Genomic DNA, 17,523 nt, shown 5'->3' on the forward strand with positions numbered 1-17,523 from the left:
AGATTTGGAGTAGGCACTAGTTTTTATGAAAGCGACTGCCATATGGGCACTTTATTTCAAAGTCATAAAAGTCATATTTAAACATCTAATATTATTCTATATTCTAATTTGAACCTTGTCACTTTGATATAAAGTGCCTTTGTCCCTCGGGTTAACCCTCCATTTTCGTTGGTTCAAGTGGCCCTTATCACTTCACTATCACTATCACTACATAGTATAAAACAAAGTCACTTTTTTTGTCCCTATGTCCCTATGTCCCTATGTCCCTTTGTATGCTTAAATCTTTGAAACTACGCAACGGATTTTGATGCGGTTTTTTTTAATAGATAGAGTGATTCAAGAGGAAGGTTTATATGTATAATAACATCCATAAAATAGTGGAGAAGTACTGTTATTTTTGAGGTTTCTAATGTGATGTCGTAAATAATTACATGCGGGTAGATTATATTTATTTGTCTACCCCGAACATTTATATAAATTAATATCGGGTAGTTTTGTGTTGTTTACATCTCCGGTGACATTTTGCTGGGACGTCAGTCTTCCGCGACCACGGCCAGTGCAACCTGGCCGAAACGTTGGGAAAAAGGTAAAAATAATGTTAATTAATCGCATTCGACCTGTATGTGACTTTAAATATGTGTACAAAGTGCGAGAACTTAGTGTTATCTTGATAAGGGATAGGGATAGCGATAGGGATAGCGATATCACTACATAGTATAAAACAAAGTCGCTTTCTCTGTCCCTATGTCCCTTTGTATGCTTAAATATTTGAAACTACGCAACGGATTTTGATGCGGTTTTTTTTTAATAGATAGAGTGATTCAAGAGGAAGGTTTATATGTATAATAACATCCATTAAATAGTGGAGAAGTACTGTTATTTTTGAGGTTTCTAATGTGATGTCGTAAATAATTACATGCGGGTAGATTATATTTATTTGTCTACCCCGAACATTTATATAAATTAATATCGGGTAGTTTTGTGTTGTTTACATCTCCGGTGACATTTTGCTGGGACGTCAGTCTTCCGCGACCACGGCCAGTGCAACCTGGCCGAAACGTTGGGAAAAAAGGTAAAAATAATGTTAATTAATCGCTTTCGACCTGTATGTGACTTTAAATATGTGTACAAAGCGCGAGAACTTAGTGTTATCTTGATAAGGGATAGGGATAGCGATAGGGATAGCGATAGCCATAGCGTTAGCGATAGCGATAGGGATTAGGGATAGAGATAGGGATACGGATACGGATACGGAAACGGATACGGATACGGATAATATGGGTATCGTTAGAGGGATACGGATAATCGGTCGGCGGTCTCTTACAATCAAAGTGCTCTAAGACGATCGTTGTTTGCTTGCTTGAAGATTACGTTTGCGATAAGTATAAGCAAAATGTAAAAAAATTATAAGGGATAATAGAAAAAAGTACTTTTTACCCACCGATCATATAGTGTCGAAATACGGGCTATGTGGGATGTTTATAAAGGTTTCCCCAGCGTATATAGAATTACCTACGCTGTGGTCGATGTGTAATATTTCTACAATCATTGCAAGCAAAAGTATTAAGTATGTGCAATCGAAATAATCGCAGATAAATATACCAGAGAAACCTAAGGATCCAAATGAAAATCTTAATGAATACTTTTATTACGCGGGCGAAGCCGCGGGTAAAAGCTAGTTGTTTCTATATTATAAAGAAAAGTTACAACAAGGATAATATTGTCTTCGGTTACCGTGACCGTGACTTATGAAATAAATATATGTAAAATTATGTAGCATATTTATTAATATATCCCGACGTTTCAAACCCTTTAGAGTGTGCGTGGGTAACGTTTTATTACAATGAATATGTTATGTCATGTTATTGAATATACAATATTAGTAAGTATATCCGCATTGCGTAGAAAGGTAATTTTCCACCTCAAGCTTCGTTCAGTAATATTCGTTTTTAGGGTTCCGTACCAAAAAGGCACAAAAGGAACCCTTATGGCGCCGCTCTGTTCGTCTGTCTGTCTGTCACATTATTAAATATCTCGAGACTACTTTATGCTATCGCAATTGAAATTTGGTATACTTATGAACATCGTTAACCTGTAGAAATTAAGAGTATTATTTTATTTAAGTTAATATTAATTACAATATTAATTACAATCGAAATATTAATTACAAAAAATGGCCAAAATGAGAGGGGGCTAAACTGTAAATTTCAATTTAGGTCAAGTGGGGTATCGTTAGAAAGAACTCAATCTGTATATATCAAAACTATTTTTTATAATTTTTTGATTGTAGAAAAAAAATGTTTTTTGAAGGAAAATATTTAAAAAAAATACCGCCCCCCCCCCCCCTTTTCTGCGAAGTTTACCAACATAAATTTTCACCAAACATGGCTATTATAATGAAGATCACAGAAAAAAATAAATCGTACACGTATCTTTAAAACTTTTTTTTATTTATAAAATCCTTTCAGATTTACATTTTCGATTTCAACACCCTTGAGGGTGTTATTGTACCTGTATTTTTTAACAAGATAACAATGAAATTACCTGCTTTGAAATACGAGTAGAGGCAAAATGGTTAAAATCGGTTCACGCAATAAACAATTATCACATAAAAATCATCTTCCATTCTAGCTCGCGCGCATTAGTTTACTCATATTGCCGTTAGATGTCGCCGTATGTTGAACGCTCATTTTCTACATCGCGTTTTTCGGGAAATAATGAGATCGGTTCAGGAGCGACCTTGCGACATGTCGTAAGTCGTAAACTATTGAAATCGAATAGTCTTGATTTTATTTAGACGTTGTCTAATAATAAAATTGTTTGTTAAAATATTACCTGTTATATGGGAAATTTAGTCTTGAGGGATTTAGTCGAGCCTGTTGAGTTCTATGAATAACATTTTGATGATTCAACTATTGAAAGTTGTACGGAACCCTCGGTGAGCGAGTCCGACTCGCACTTGACGGGTTTTTTTTTTTAATTTAGTGGCTCTGTCTAATGGTCTAATACCTTATTAAGAAGGTAAGTATGTGTAAATAGTATGCGCCTGTAGATTATAATTAAACTCGGATGTGGTAGATTGCGAATGCCAGAAATATCCATGTCTTGTTCCTGTAGTGATGGCACACTTACCCGTAATGAGTTATAATACTTGTAATATTTATTTTCCTTAAACTTAAAATATTCCAATTACTAGTTGTAAAATAATTCCCGTGACCCGGTGATTCGATTCTGACGACGTATCTCGAACATCGTTCGACGTGTTGCCACTCTGTCGCACTTGTGAATTCGTACGTATATGGAAGAGGGAGAAACACATCAAACGAGGATCGCGATAGGCCCCCTGGTGTTAGTATAGCGATGGATGAGCGGCTATTCCGATTCCGAAAACATATTGATGGCGACGTGACGGCGGTGGATTTATTTGCGCACGTCACTCGACTTGATTGCGACCCTGATTAAAGCATCGATTTTAATTCGTTTAAATTGGGAGAAGAAATATTGTTTTAGAGGTACTTCGATAAATCTTTTCCAGCTCAGGCACATTTGTCTTCAGTTAAAAGCATGCATTAGAGATTTGGTTGCGAGAAAGATTGACATAGTCCAAGAAATAGGGGAAAACAGGTAAAACACTATCAGCGAATGCAGTATTTTTACGCGCGTAAAATACTTAAATTCGCCCGACGCCGAAACTTCATAGCGCTCTTAAAACACGACCGAAGGTCGCACATACGAGTATATCGTACGACGTATTCAGTACAGATGGCCCTCCGAAGTTTCGACCTGACATATAATGAACCACTCCTTGCATTAGTGCGTAAAAAAAACACCATCTGTACAAAATAGTACATTACGATACAAGTGCGTAAAAAAGGAAGTTCGAAACGAGTGGCGATAAATTAAAACACGACCGAAGGGAGTGTTTTAAATCGACACGAGTTGCGAATTTCCTTTTCGCATGTGTATCGTACGACGTTTTTCAATACAGATGAGCCTCCGAAGTTTCGACCTGTCATATAATGAACCACTTCTCGAACTAGTGCGTAAAAAAACGACTATCTGTACTGAAAAAAATATTACATACATGTAGATAAATTTGTGGATGCAACTGTGTATAATTAGACTTGTTTTATCTTATTATAAATCTCGCCATTCTTCTCGTTTCATAAAACAACACATTATGCACATAAGTAACTACACATTGTGTCACGAAACTGATTGTCTATTAATTACTGAGAGAGTTAAACTTCCTCATTACGCACGAAAACTGTTTTGCTGATCTTTGGTAGCCTTCCAAACGTATTATTGTCATGTTTATCTGTTTATTTTGCCGAAAATAAATTACCTTAAAGGATTTACCTTAATTGAAGCATTTTCTTTAAGGCAAGGCAAGGGTTAAATTGTGGCGTAGGCGAGAGGCTGGCAACCTGTCAGGCTGTCACTGCACTGCAATGTCACAATTTCGTTTTCTGTCAACCCCTTATTTGCCAAGAGTGGCACTGAAACTTAAGTAGTTTCATGCGCTCTGACTACCCCTTCATGGGATACAGGCGTGATTGTATGTATGTTGTATGTATGTAACCGCAAGGCGAAACTGGAAGATTGTGAAGAAAACAGGACTATTTACAACTGACTTTAAAAATTCCTAAGTTCAATACGGGTACGCGTGTCATAAAGGGAAACGTGTCTGGCCTTCTCATTTGGCCATAGTCAGTGTTCAATTGAGTGTTCAATACGTCTACCACTAATCGACGTAGCAAGATGTAAAAGTATTAACTCGCAAAACCAGCTATGACAATGAGTAAAACGGCCAAATGTGAAGGCCATACACACTTCTCCTTATGACACACTTACCCGTATTGACCTTACGTCAAACACACATAACTACTAGACAAAAACAAAAGTTATACTCGAGAAAATATGTGACTTGGTAGATGTAGATGTAGATGTAGTGTAGGGACGCCTGGCCGGATACAGGCGGGCTGTCGATCGCTGGTGCGTTCATTCAGCCCAATTCCCTGGAGTTGGAGCTGCAGGTTACTGTCCCGGCTGCCCTCCCACACTTCTCTCCTCAAATTTTCTTGTTTTCCTGCAGAACAGAAGGACATCTTTAAGTTTGACATCCTTGAGTTCATCTTCTATGTGACTTGGTAAAGTAAGGCACAAACACGAAATACTCTTGCAGTAGTAATATGCCTTCGGTCAACCAATTTGAATCTTAGCCCATTCTGTGTAAAGGTTCTCAAAAAGTGTTCGAAACGTTAGTGCCAAATAGATGACACCCATGGTTTAATGTCGAGCACTAGTACTTTTACATTCCCTAATCGTATGTAGTAATTTTATAATGTATTCGGGATTTGTCGCGTGACGAACGCAGAGCTTTAGGAAGATTAATTGTATGTGCAAAGTAATCAAGCTGCGAAAATGAAGCAACGGGTAGAAAACGCAAATCCACACTATATGTTATATATTTATATATAATATTATTAATGGGAAAGTGTGTGTGTGTGTGTCTGTTTGTTTATCCGTCTTTCACGGCAAAACGGGGCGACGAACTGACGTGATTTTTTAAGTAGAGATAGTTGAAGGGATAGAGAGTGACATAGGCAACTTTTTGTCTCTATCTAACCCCCCACTTCCCTAAAATGAGGGTTGGAAGTTTGTATGGAGCACTCCGCAATTTTCGAAATTACCGCGAGCGAAGCCGCGGGCAAAAAAGCTAGTACGTTATAATTTATTATGTAACTAAGTAACTACACGTAATGAGGGTATCCTTTGTGGTTGATGTCAAAAGTGCATATATAAGTAAAGACAAGAAAATTAAATGACATCAATGTTAATGAAAATAACGTGATACTTTCAGGCCTATTTTAACTAACGTAATGTGAAACTTCGTATTTCGTCTTACTCGTATTAATCCGTCTATAATACGCAGCCGGCAACTCCTATAATAATAATGTAGGTTCTATAATACGATAATAATTCTTTATTGGGTCATTTCAAATTTCAAAATAAATACAATAAAAAAAAACTAAATTAAAACTAAACCCAAAACCCATCGAATAAAAACAAAATAGATCGTGATCAGCAGCGGTCGGCTTCGTCAAGTGGACATAAAACAAATCAGCTACAGGCTTTGTCGACTATATACAAACGAAATAATCCGCAACAGGCTTTGTCAAACTTAAACACTAAATAACCTAGGGTATGGTGCCACCCCGGACCGCAGCTGGCCCAAAAGTTCCCATAACACTGGCCGCGTTGCCCCGTTGAACAGCCAGGGAAATAAGGTTCTATTGATTGGCTACCTAATGATTCTCCGACAATTTTTTAGCCGATTATTGATTCGCCGACAACGATTCGCCGAATGCTATTTAGCCGAATAATCAAACTATCGCTGTCACTTTTGGTCGAATAACGTTACGCAGAATCTTGGTTCGCACACAGTTTAGTTCGCTTCTGTGCAAATTATCCGAACTATTATTGGACATTTTTCATTTAGCAAAGTAACATTTTCGTCTAAGCCACGTTTAGTCGAATAACGTTTCACATTTTATACATCGTTAAAATATTTTCGAATAAACTGACACTCTTGTTGAGTGTAGAAACATAAATAAATAAATATTTTAAAAATTTCTTTCACGGTATCACATTTTAAATTCTCGTAGGTATTTTGTAAAGTACAGCGGGACAATTGCAACTGGGGGCAAATTTAAATTGATCCAATTCTTTTAATGTTTTACACTATTAATTTGAAGAAATAAAGTGGCCAAACCAGATACATATTATGGGAGGTGTGAAACCTACCGCGATAGTATTTACGTGCAAATCGTGTACCGAAACGATGTTAAATATTCAAAGTAATAAACATATTCTAATAAATACTACGGGGACACACAATCATGGCCAAAACCCACTACGCAAAAAAATTTCAGATTTCAAGAATAACTTAAAAACCGAATCTAGCTTTTCGAGCAAGCCTCATAAAATCCTGCAAAATCGATGTCTAGTAGTTCCTTAGATGTAATAGAAAATTTGCCATCATCATCGTCTTTGAAGCAAATTATATACTTACTTTCCGAATGGGAGATGTAAAAATAACAATACATCATCATCATCATCATTGGCCTTAACGTCTATTGCAGACGATTTATGGTGTAATATTCGAGGAGCACCTTTTCTGATGACTTATTAGACCGATGCGAAACCGACATAGTCTACCGCAGGACCGCCAGAGAAGTTTTCGGAAATCGGCGCTGAACAATCCATAGGTACATAATTTACTAAAATTATTTCTTAGAATCCGAACATGATGATTAATATAAATAAGTAGTTGAAATGAATGTGAGTTACTCTTATAAACGTTCTACTCGTAACAACTATATTTTTGACTCCGCAGAACAGTTTGTACGCAAGTTCCTGCCAACTCACCAAAAAAAAAACCAAATGATCACTCGACCTATTGTGTTTCGACCAATTTTTTGTCGGCCAATTTTATAATTACTAAATTATTATTCGACGAAAAGTAAATCGGCGTATGAAATTTCTGGTTACCGACTCCGTTTACGAACGGATATTATGCGAAATGAGAATCTTCCAATCGTTATTCGACCAAAAAAGGGGTCGGCGAATCGTTGTCGGCGTACAGAAAATCGGCGTATTTTATTTCGGAATATCAATCGGGCACCCTATTGATTACATATTATGTATGTATGTATGTATGTATAAGCTTTATTGTACATAAAGGAAACAAAAGAGACACAGTTACAGAGTCAGTAATATACAATATTATGATATGACTTTAAAAGTACTATCAGCTGCATGGCAAATTTATCAATGAATTAATTCATAATTTCACCGTGCACTTTTGCAGCTGATAGTACAATCGGAAACCATCATTCACGGTGGTCGTGTTTGTGCTTATTATTACTATGAGTATGACATCCTTTTCAGTTTTAGTAGCTTTAGTAATTGTTGTAGCCCGTGTGGTGACGGGTTAAGAATTTCACAACCCCCTTTCTTCCCGTGGGTGTCGTAGAAGGCGACTGTGGGATATGGGTTAAATTGTGGCGTAGGCGAGAGGCTGGCAACCTGTCACAGCAGTGTCACAGTTTCGTTTTCAAGTCAACCCCTTATTTGCCAAGAGTGGCACTGAAACATGAGTAGTTTCATGTGCTTCTGCCCCTTCATGGGACACAGGCGTGATTGTATGTATGTATGTATGTACTAATTGTTGTTTATAATAGCGTTAGTAATTAAAAGCCCAATATTTGTATTTGTATTTCATGGCAGCTTTAATCTCTCTTGCTGTACATCATCGTATAAGACGTGCAACTACTACTATATTGTAGTAGGTACAAGCTCGTACCAAGGACTATATAATACGGGACAGACAAAGACAATAAAAAGAGCGTAACCCTGAAATGTATTGGCCTTTGAAGCTTAAAACTAGATGGCGCTGTTCCGCAGCCTGGAAATGGCCAAAATCATATTTTCCCCAAATATTTTTGCGTGTTTTTATTTTTTATAAGAACGAATGACATGCTCCTTTAAGTCCTTTATTTTAATATGATAATATGACGTCAATACACATTTTGAAAAAAAAAAATTGTAGGCATCATCAGTATAGTTACGATAGTATTTAATAGGTGGCGCTAAAAAAATGAGGTACGATTCTTAGTAGGTATGAAGATTGTAAATCCTATAATTATAAATAATCCTTCTTCGAGCTTCTTCAACGAGTTGTAAACATCACGGAACATATGTACTTATACCTATATGTTTGTCACTAGGGTCAGCTTTTTTTGTCGTTAGACATATTATGCTGAGAAAACATACCTTCCCTAGGTATACCAAGCCCTGCAAGTTATTATTGTCAACTACATGGGGGTGTTCATCCATTTTCAATTTATTTCATTTTATAATTATATGAAATTAATAAAAATACATAAATGTAAGTATGTTTATGTTCATAGTATTTTATAATTTGACTAGCTTTTACCCGCGGCTTCGCCCGCGTAATAAAAGTATTCATTAAGATTTTCATTTGGATCCTTAGGTTTCTCTGGTATATTTATCTGCGATTATTTCGATTGCACATAATACTTTTGCTTGCAATGATTGTAGAAATATTACACATCGACCACAGCGTAGGTAATTCTATATACGCTGGGGAAACCTTTATAAACATCCCACATAGCCCGTATTTCGACACTATATGATCGGTGGGTAAAAAGTACTTTTTTCTATTATCCCTTACAATTTTTTACATTTTGCTTGTGGCGACAGGCGTATTAAATATATTGTTAATAAATAATAAATATTATGTTTTAAAATGCTGTTACGCTTCGCGCGACGCAAGCGCGGCGTTAAGGTACTGCCTTATCGCTCGGACCGCTCCGCCGCAGATCGGCGGGCGAGCGCGCTTTCGTGTGCGCTCGGAAATCCCAGCCAGTCGGCAATTTATCACTCTCGAGGCTGGACGCATGCGCTCGCGCCGCCCGAGCTAACAGTTAATGCTTACGCGCCGACTCGCTTGCATTACAATATTCGGTTTGCTTGTGCGCCGCTTAATGCTTTAAGCTTACGCTTTTAATGTGTGCTTTCTTTATGTACTTTTCCTATCTTCTGTGCTATTTCTGACTTCCTCTTTTTCTATACTGTGCTGTGCTTTGTACTCTTATTTTTTCTACTTGTGCTTGTGACTCTTGTGTGTCGTTATTTGACAATACAACTTATTAATGTGGAAACTAGCTTGTTTTACTTATCTCGCTAGGCTAGTTCACCACATAATTTGGTGACCTCTGTTGAATTGGACGGTTGTGTAACGGACGTTTTAAGATTTTACCGTATAACGGACATTTTTAAATTTTGCCGTGTAACGGTTATTTTTCAATTTTAATTTATAACAAACGTTTGAGTTTTAAATTTTAACAGACATTTTTATCGTTTTATCTTTTAATAAGCACTTAGTATTGAGAACAGTTTTAACTTTTTATAGACGTTTTACAATTTTAAATATCAAAATGTCTGATACCGAGGTTGAGACACCTAGAAGGCCGGTGCAGGCCCCTGGGATGGGGGCCGGCGCTGGTGAAGCAGTGAGTCACATTAGCGTAAAACCGCCGCCGTTTTATCCGGATAAGCCGACTATGTGGTTCGCGCAGCTCGACGGCCAGTTTAATTTGACCAAGATTACGAGTGACAGTACCAAGTTTTATCACGCAATATCGGTTTTGGAATACAAGTACGCGGTAGAGGTGGAGGATATTATTACCAACCCGCCGGCGAGTGATAAATATGGTACACTTAGAAGAGAGCTCATAGCTCGGTTGTCGAGCTCTAAGCAGGAGCGTTTGAAACAATTGATGTCGAAAGAGGAGCTCGGCGACAGGAAGCCGAGCCAGTTCCTGCGGCATATCCGGAGTTTAGCGGGTACGGATTATCCGGATGACTTTATCCGGCACTTGTGGATGAGCCGGTTACCGACGGTGCTACAGAGTATTGTCGCTTATCAGGACAACTTGCCCTTGGATACGGTAGCCCAGATGGCGGACAAGGTGCATGAAGTTACACCGCCGGGACCCGGTTATCAGGTGGCTGCGGCTTCAGCATCTAGCGTTCCAGTTTCTGTAATCGACCAGTTGCACCAGAAAATCGACGCGTTGACGTCGAGGCTTGACGCGATGTCCACCTCCCGGGGCCGTCAAGGTCCGCCCCGGTCGAGGTCCCGCGGCAAGCCACGGAACCGTTCCCGGAGCCGTTCGCGGGCGGGCAAGCCCAGCGGCGACGGCCAGCGCCTATGCTGGTACCACTACAAATACGCGGATAAAGCAGATAAGTGCCTTTCCCCCTGTGCGTACTCAAAAAACTAGTTAGTCGGTCGCTTGTAGCGACCAGTGATGGTGTTCCAGTGTCGAAGCGTTTATTTGTTACCGACGCAAAGTCGAAAGTGCAGTTTTTGGTGGACACCGGGTCCGATTTATACTTATCGCAAACGTAATCTTCAAGCAAGCAAACAACGATCGTCTTAGAGAGCACTTTGATTGTAAGAGACCGCCGACCGATTATCCGTATCCCTCTAACGATACCCATATTATCCGTATCCGTATCCGTATCCGTTTCCGTATCCGTATCCGTATCCCTATCTCTATCCCTATCGCTATCGCTATCGCTAACGCTATGGCTATCGCTATCGCTATGGCTATCGCTATCCCTATCGCTATCGCTATCCCTATCCCTTATCAAGATAACACTAAGTTCTCGCGCTTTGTACACATATTTAAAGTCACATACAGGTCGAAAGCGATTAATTAACATTATTTTTACCTTTTTTCCCAACGTTTCGGCCAGGTTGCACTGGCCGTGGTCGCGGAAGACTGACGTCCCAGCAAAATGTCACCGGAGATGTAAACAACACAAAACTACCCGATATTAATTTATATAAATGTTCGGGGTAGACAAATAAATATAATCTACCCGCATGTAATTATTTACGACATCACATTAGAAACCTCAAAAATAACAGTACTTCTCCACTATTTAATGGATGTTATTATACATATAAACCTTCCTCTTGCATCACTCTATCTATTAAAAAAAAAACCGCATCAAAATCCGTTGCGTAGTTTCAAAGATTTAAGCATACAAAGGGACATAGGGACAGAGAAAGCGACTTTGTTTTATACTATGTAGTGATATCGCTATCCCTATCGCTATCCCTATCCCTTATCAAGATAACACTAAGTTCTCGCGCTTTGTACACATATTTAAAGTCACATACAGGTCGAATGCGATTAATTAACATTATTTTTACCTTTTTTCCCAACGTTTCGGCCAGGTTGCACTGGCCGTGGTCGCGGAAGACTGACGTCCCAGCAAAATGTCACCGGAGATGTAAACAACACAAAACTACCCGATATTAATTTATATAAATGTTCGGGGTAGACAAATAAATATAATCTACCCGCATGTAATTATTTACATCACATTAGAAACCTCAAAAATAACAGTACTTCTCCACTATTTAATGGATATTATTATACATATAAACCTTCCTCTTGAATCACTCTATCTATTAAAAAAAACCGCATCAAAATCCGTTGCGTAGTTTCAAAGATTTAAGCGTACAAAGGGACATAGGGACATAGGGACAGAAAAAGTGACTTTGTTTTATACTATGTAGTGATTTATAGATTCTGAAGTGCAAATAACATTTATAATACTTTGTCATGTTATTATGTCTATTTTGTTGTAAACCAACAGGCGGTTTCTGAAAAACTAAGATATTTAATTTAATTTAATTTACCTTTTCAATTACATTGTAATTTAGCAAAGCTACCTAATATACAAAGTTCACTTAATTGGCGGTTAACCAAAATAACTCAAACCGATAAAGTAACTTGAAATATTTCACGCCTTTACATTAATTAATTTTCAGCGGTTTCGGCGGCACAGCTTGTCTCAACTTTTTGAAGAGTTCGACTCTTTAGACACGTGTAAATATGATTACGGAAGTATGCCGTTAAATATTCAAATCAAGAAGGCTTAGCCGAAGCGACAATTGTTGACGATATAGCGATCGAAACACAGTCTGGCTCTGTCGCGCCACTACAGAAGAGCGATAGAGATATGAAGGCTACAAGGCTATAGGTTGGCTAGATATTCAAGTATGTTGGTGGATGGTACAGGTTCACCTGCTTGTCACGTGTCTTTGCCGACCGTCGGATGAATCGCGGAACCCGCATTAATCAAGGACATTGGATAACGTATATACTATATGCGCCGCGGATTCGATCCCCTGAGTGTTTATCCTTGAGCCCCTGTTTACATTTAACAGGTACTCTTATTTATTTTTTCTACTCCCGTGTTGTTATTCGTCATTTACAGTGTCGTGCATAGATCGTTAAAACCCTACATAAAAGATGCCCGCCCCCGCCCGACGCTCCGCGCACCCACACATACGATATAGCTCTTAATGCATTGTTAGGAAGCCTTTAAGGGATATAGCGTGGGTGCGCGGGGCGCCGGGGGCTGGCGGCGGCGGCAGCGCGGGGGAGTGCGAGCGACAGGGTGAGGCAGGAACAGAGAGGCCGACAAGTCAAAATACAGGAAATAGTGCGAATTTCACGAAAGTTATTCTAGAAAACTATTAAAAAGTAAGTGCATGGTCGTAGAAAAAGTATTGTATGCAACGGTGTTTAACTGAGTCGAAAAATACTCGTGGCGTCTTTATTAACAATTTTCGGCTTCGCCTCAAATTGTTACTCACGCCACTTGTCTTTTTTGACCTCACTTAAATGCCAGTTGCATAAAATACTATTAGGTTCCATGCACTTTCATTCTTAATTTGACCACATGGGCATTCTACGTTTGTTTAAGCAACAGATTGCGTCAGCGCATCGCGCTGATCATATTGCAGGTGATATCAGCAGAAACATATTGTCTTAGTTGCACTTTACACGGATGGAATACAAATAACATTTACATATGTGTGCGAGTAAAGTTCGTGTATATGTGGTCGTGTATGTGTGTAAAGTTGTGTATATAAGGAAATGTAAATTGTAAATAAATCAGATACCAATTGTCCGTTAGTGTTTCACTACCTCCACACCCAAAACCTCTGCTTGCTCAGGGCGACACTCTGAGAGTAGAAGTTTCCATCCACTTCTTGTTACAGGTACCCTTGCTGTGGCATAAGACTCCTTCAGCCTTAATCGGTCGCTTGAGCCTGGGCGATCGGCAGCAAGTATCCATCCAACCACCTTGATCCCCCCCCGTAGGAAATCCGTCTGTTACCGATAGGTCTCCCGGTGCAGACATCCTTGTCATAGAATAAATTAGGGCTAGGGAAGTAGGGACTTAGGCCAATAGGATCCCTTGCTATCGCCTCCCACCTTATTTTATGCAGTCTGTGCAGACACATGCAACGCCTGAGTACCATTTGATTTCATATCGTTTCAGTCCATTTAGTAATCCAGGTACTCGGCCTTAGCGTGTGGCTGTACAACGTTTATTCTGAAAACTTTCGTAGGTAAATGATTTATGTGATACAAGTAGTTATCCCAACACACGATTTAACCCGGCAACCTATAAAATAAGCTATTAAAATGTTGTGTGTTCCAATCCAAAATAAATGCATTTTCAGGCAATTAAGTGGCACAGAGTACATCAATCAAGGCAGAGACGGGCCGTGAGTTACGACTACGAGCTCTGTCCCTGTCCCGACGGTGATCTGTGGCGCATACTAAATAGTAATGTGATAGACCCAGATGAGGTCTAATAACGAGAGGAGATGCCAACAGAATGTAGAACTGGAAGCCATAATCTAAGAAACCTTGAGATAGTTTTAATATAAGGTAAAAGGTAAAAGTTCCAGTACTCGACACGCTAACGCTCAGTAGTGTAATGTTTAGTGACAATGACTTGAGATTGTGAGTGGCATCTTCTGTTAACACAATCGAGTCTTGTACTTTTATTATAGGTATTCGATTTATTCATGTCGCTTTAACGTATTCATTACAGCCCGATTCAGCTAAAGGATTTTGATAAGGCGGACTTAATTTAAGTTTGACATGCAGTATGATCGGCTGAGCTTTGGAATGAGTTGTTTTCTTCCTCAGAACGTGGCGGTGACGTGTTCATAATTGAGAACCTGTTTAATTTCGGATCCCAGATCATCAAATGTCAACAAATTACGTTTTAATTTAAGACTACAATGTGAAAACGATTAGTAATCAAGGCCCCCATTACATTAAACCTCAAAGCGCTTTAATACCTTTTTCCCACCGACCGGATTAAGTAAATCACCTAGATTGTGGAGATTGTCTCTGCAATTTAAATTTTGCTCCGAATCAGAGTAACTAGAGTTACAATATTACGATGGGTTCGTGACCGGACTGTCTAGTGCCTGCGTTTAAATTTAGATTACTTAAACTCATTCTCAAAAATTATGCATGAAATACTCGTCAAACATTTTTTTAGGTATTTAAGATTTTAAATAGTTTTGATACCTGTTGCTAAGGTACATGTAATAGGCTAGTTTCCTATACTTAAAATAAAATATTTTATGCAGTGCACGAAACATAGCACTACATAATTAGAACAAAAATATAAGTATGGACAGTAGTTATGTTTAAACATAATTTATATTCAATAAGTCAAAGAGAAAGATATAAAGTACATCAATTGACCGTGATGTCACTCCTCAGTATTTCATAGTAATTCCATATTAGTAAGTCGTTTTGACAGTTCTTATAAAGAAGCTGATTTGACTAAAAAGAAAATAGCCTATTGTAGCTTTTTAAGTAAACCAAGAAAAGGCTAAATGTAAGACGATCAAAACGTAAGAGAAACCTCTTCTTTCGACCAACTTAGTTATTAACTAAGTATATTTTGAACTGCAAATAATGCAATAATTTCATCTTGTGAGGTCAAAAGCCTATCAAGTGATGAAATGAATTACATTTCTAACTAACAAGCTTTCTAGCAAACATCTAATAAACAAGCCAAATACTCATTTGTTCAAAACCTACCTTTTTAGTTGGAATTGAATTATGAAAATCTCAAAGTACAAATTGTGCTATTCATCTGCACAATATTGTATGCAAACTTTGCCCGTGAAACTATTTCAGGAAAGCAATCACGTGGTGGGCGCGACAGTACCTCGTCCGGGGAACAGAGTAGTATGTCCTTTTCTAACTGTATTATTTCGAGTGTGACGGGTATACAGACACGGGAGGGTGAGATACAGACACGTCCACCATATGTTTGCACTTGTGAAGCGCTGCTCAAGGCTTTTAACTATGCCCGCAGCGTCCTCGGGCCTCGCGTCGTCACAAACAATGATTTGTTGCCAGTGCCACAAACGCGCAGTAACGAGATATCATGCTTGCAGGTCTATTCTACAAACAGAGTCAAACGCCTGCCGAAAACAGTATGTATGGTACATTTTTGTAAAGAATGTAACGATTTCAAATCCGATTTTTGGGAATATTTTGTTGTCTAAATAATTAGTAATTACTTAAAAACGAAACAAATACTTACTATTTATTGCACACCTCAATACAGGAAACAACATAGAAAATATGAACAACAACTTAGAAGAGGAAAAACAAGAGGCGGTCTTATCGCTAAAGAGCGATCTCACTTTAATGTATTTTTTATGGTAGTAAGTTTAAAGAAACAAATCAGTCCCATTTTTGTCAAAACCTATTTCAGATGATAGGATGCCTGATGAACCTGAATAGGTGAGGGAACTTTAACCAAACAGTCTAAATATTTATTAACCCCTCAATTGCCTTTTTCCAGATCTGTCCGAGACAATTTAAACTGTAATTAATAGATTGAAGGTTATTAATTCAGTAGCAAATTTTTGACAACGGCGTTCCAGGGGTTAAGTCATTATTACAATTAGAGAACGACGTGTGATCTATTCTAGTGACGTTGCGGCGACATACCTACTGTCACTCCAATTTTGTGCTCACCCTGCAGAAGAGCGTTGGAGAGAGCTAGCTAAGAAACGCTTACGAAGCGTAAGCCATTATAACGTTGACTATGTACCGAATACTCCAAAAGTTAACTAAAGTCAAATACATAACCCTGCCCGCTTGCAGTCCCATGCTTGCTCCACTCAGCACTCCAAAGCTTGGCTAACGATCACTCGAAAGATCCAAGGAATGCTTAATTCGTGGATTGTGTAGAACTTTACTTATTGAGGAATTGCGGGCGCTTGGGAGTAAAGGGCTTGGTCGGCTATTATGAAGCGAACTTATCTGAGTATTAAAGCTATACTAAAGTTCGAACTCTAGGTATCTGCATAGTCAAATTATTTTCGTAGTAAATATTTTAATTTGTATTTTTAATTAGACAGACATTATGTACAATATTGAATAAAAAACAAAACACTTCCAATGCCTACAAGTCTCTCAATCCAGCTAAAAAAGCGTCTAGACACTTGGAGGCCTTGACCGTTTTTAGGGTTCCGTAGTCAACTAGTTAGGGTTCCGTAGTCAACTAGGAACCCTTATAGTTTCGCCATGTCTGTCTGTCTGTCCGTCCGTCCGTCCGTCCGTCTGTCCGTCGGTCCGCGGATAATCTCAGTAACCGTTAGCACTAGAAAGCTGAAATTTGGTACCAATATGTATATCAGTCACGCCAACAAAGTGCAAAAATAAAAAAATGGAAAAAAATGTTTTTTCAGTACAGATGGTGTTTTTTATACGCACTAGTGCGAGAAGTGGTTCATTAATATATCAGGTCGAAACTTCGGAGGGCCATCTGTACTGAAAAACGTCGTACGATACACGTGCGAAAAGGAAATTCGTAACTCGTGTCGATTTAAAACACTCCCTTCGGTCGTGTTTTAATTTAACGCGAGCGCAGCCGCGGGAAAAAGCTAGTTTAAATATAAATTCACCTATTTAAATGCTAAACTTCGCTAAAGACTAAGCTAGGTGGATTGAAAGCAATCCACAGCCATTAGACTTAACAGGGACACGTAGTCCGGCCGGATTGCGCCCGGAT

The 17,523-nt window shown here is 38.7% G+C and overlaps 1 protein-coding gene across 1 annotated transcript; it reads left to right on the top strand.

Annotated features, from left to right (window-relative positions):
• The first annotated feature begins 10,025 nt into the window (after nt 1-10,025).
• Nucleotides 10,026-10,874, top strand: LOC125238737. The gene has a single exon (XM_048146162.1). The coding sequence runs from the start codon at nt 10,026-10,028 to the stop codon at nt 10,872-10,874; it is 849 nt and encodes a 282-aa protein (XP_048002119.1).
• The last annotated feature ends 6,649 nt before the right edge of the window (nt 10,875-17,523 follow it).

This window comes from Leguminivora glycinivorella, chromosome 2 (genome assembly GCF_023078275.1).
Source record: "Leguminivora glycinivorella isolate SPB_JAAS2020 chromosome 2, LegGlyc_1.1, whole genome shotgun sequence".
Classification (NCBI taxonomy): Eukaryota; Metazoa; Arthropoda; class Insecta; order Lepidoptera; family Tortricidae; genus Leguminivora; species Leguminivora glycinivorella.

What these genes read in the sequence shown, in the direction of transcription:
- LOC125238737 (XM_048146162.1), top strand. Translation starts at nt 10,026, where the DNA reads ATGTCTGATACCGAGGTTGAGACACCTAGAAGGCCGGTGCAGGCCCCT.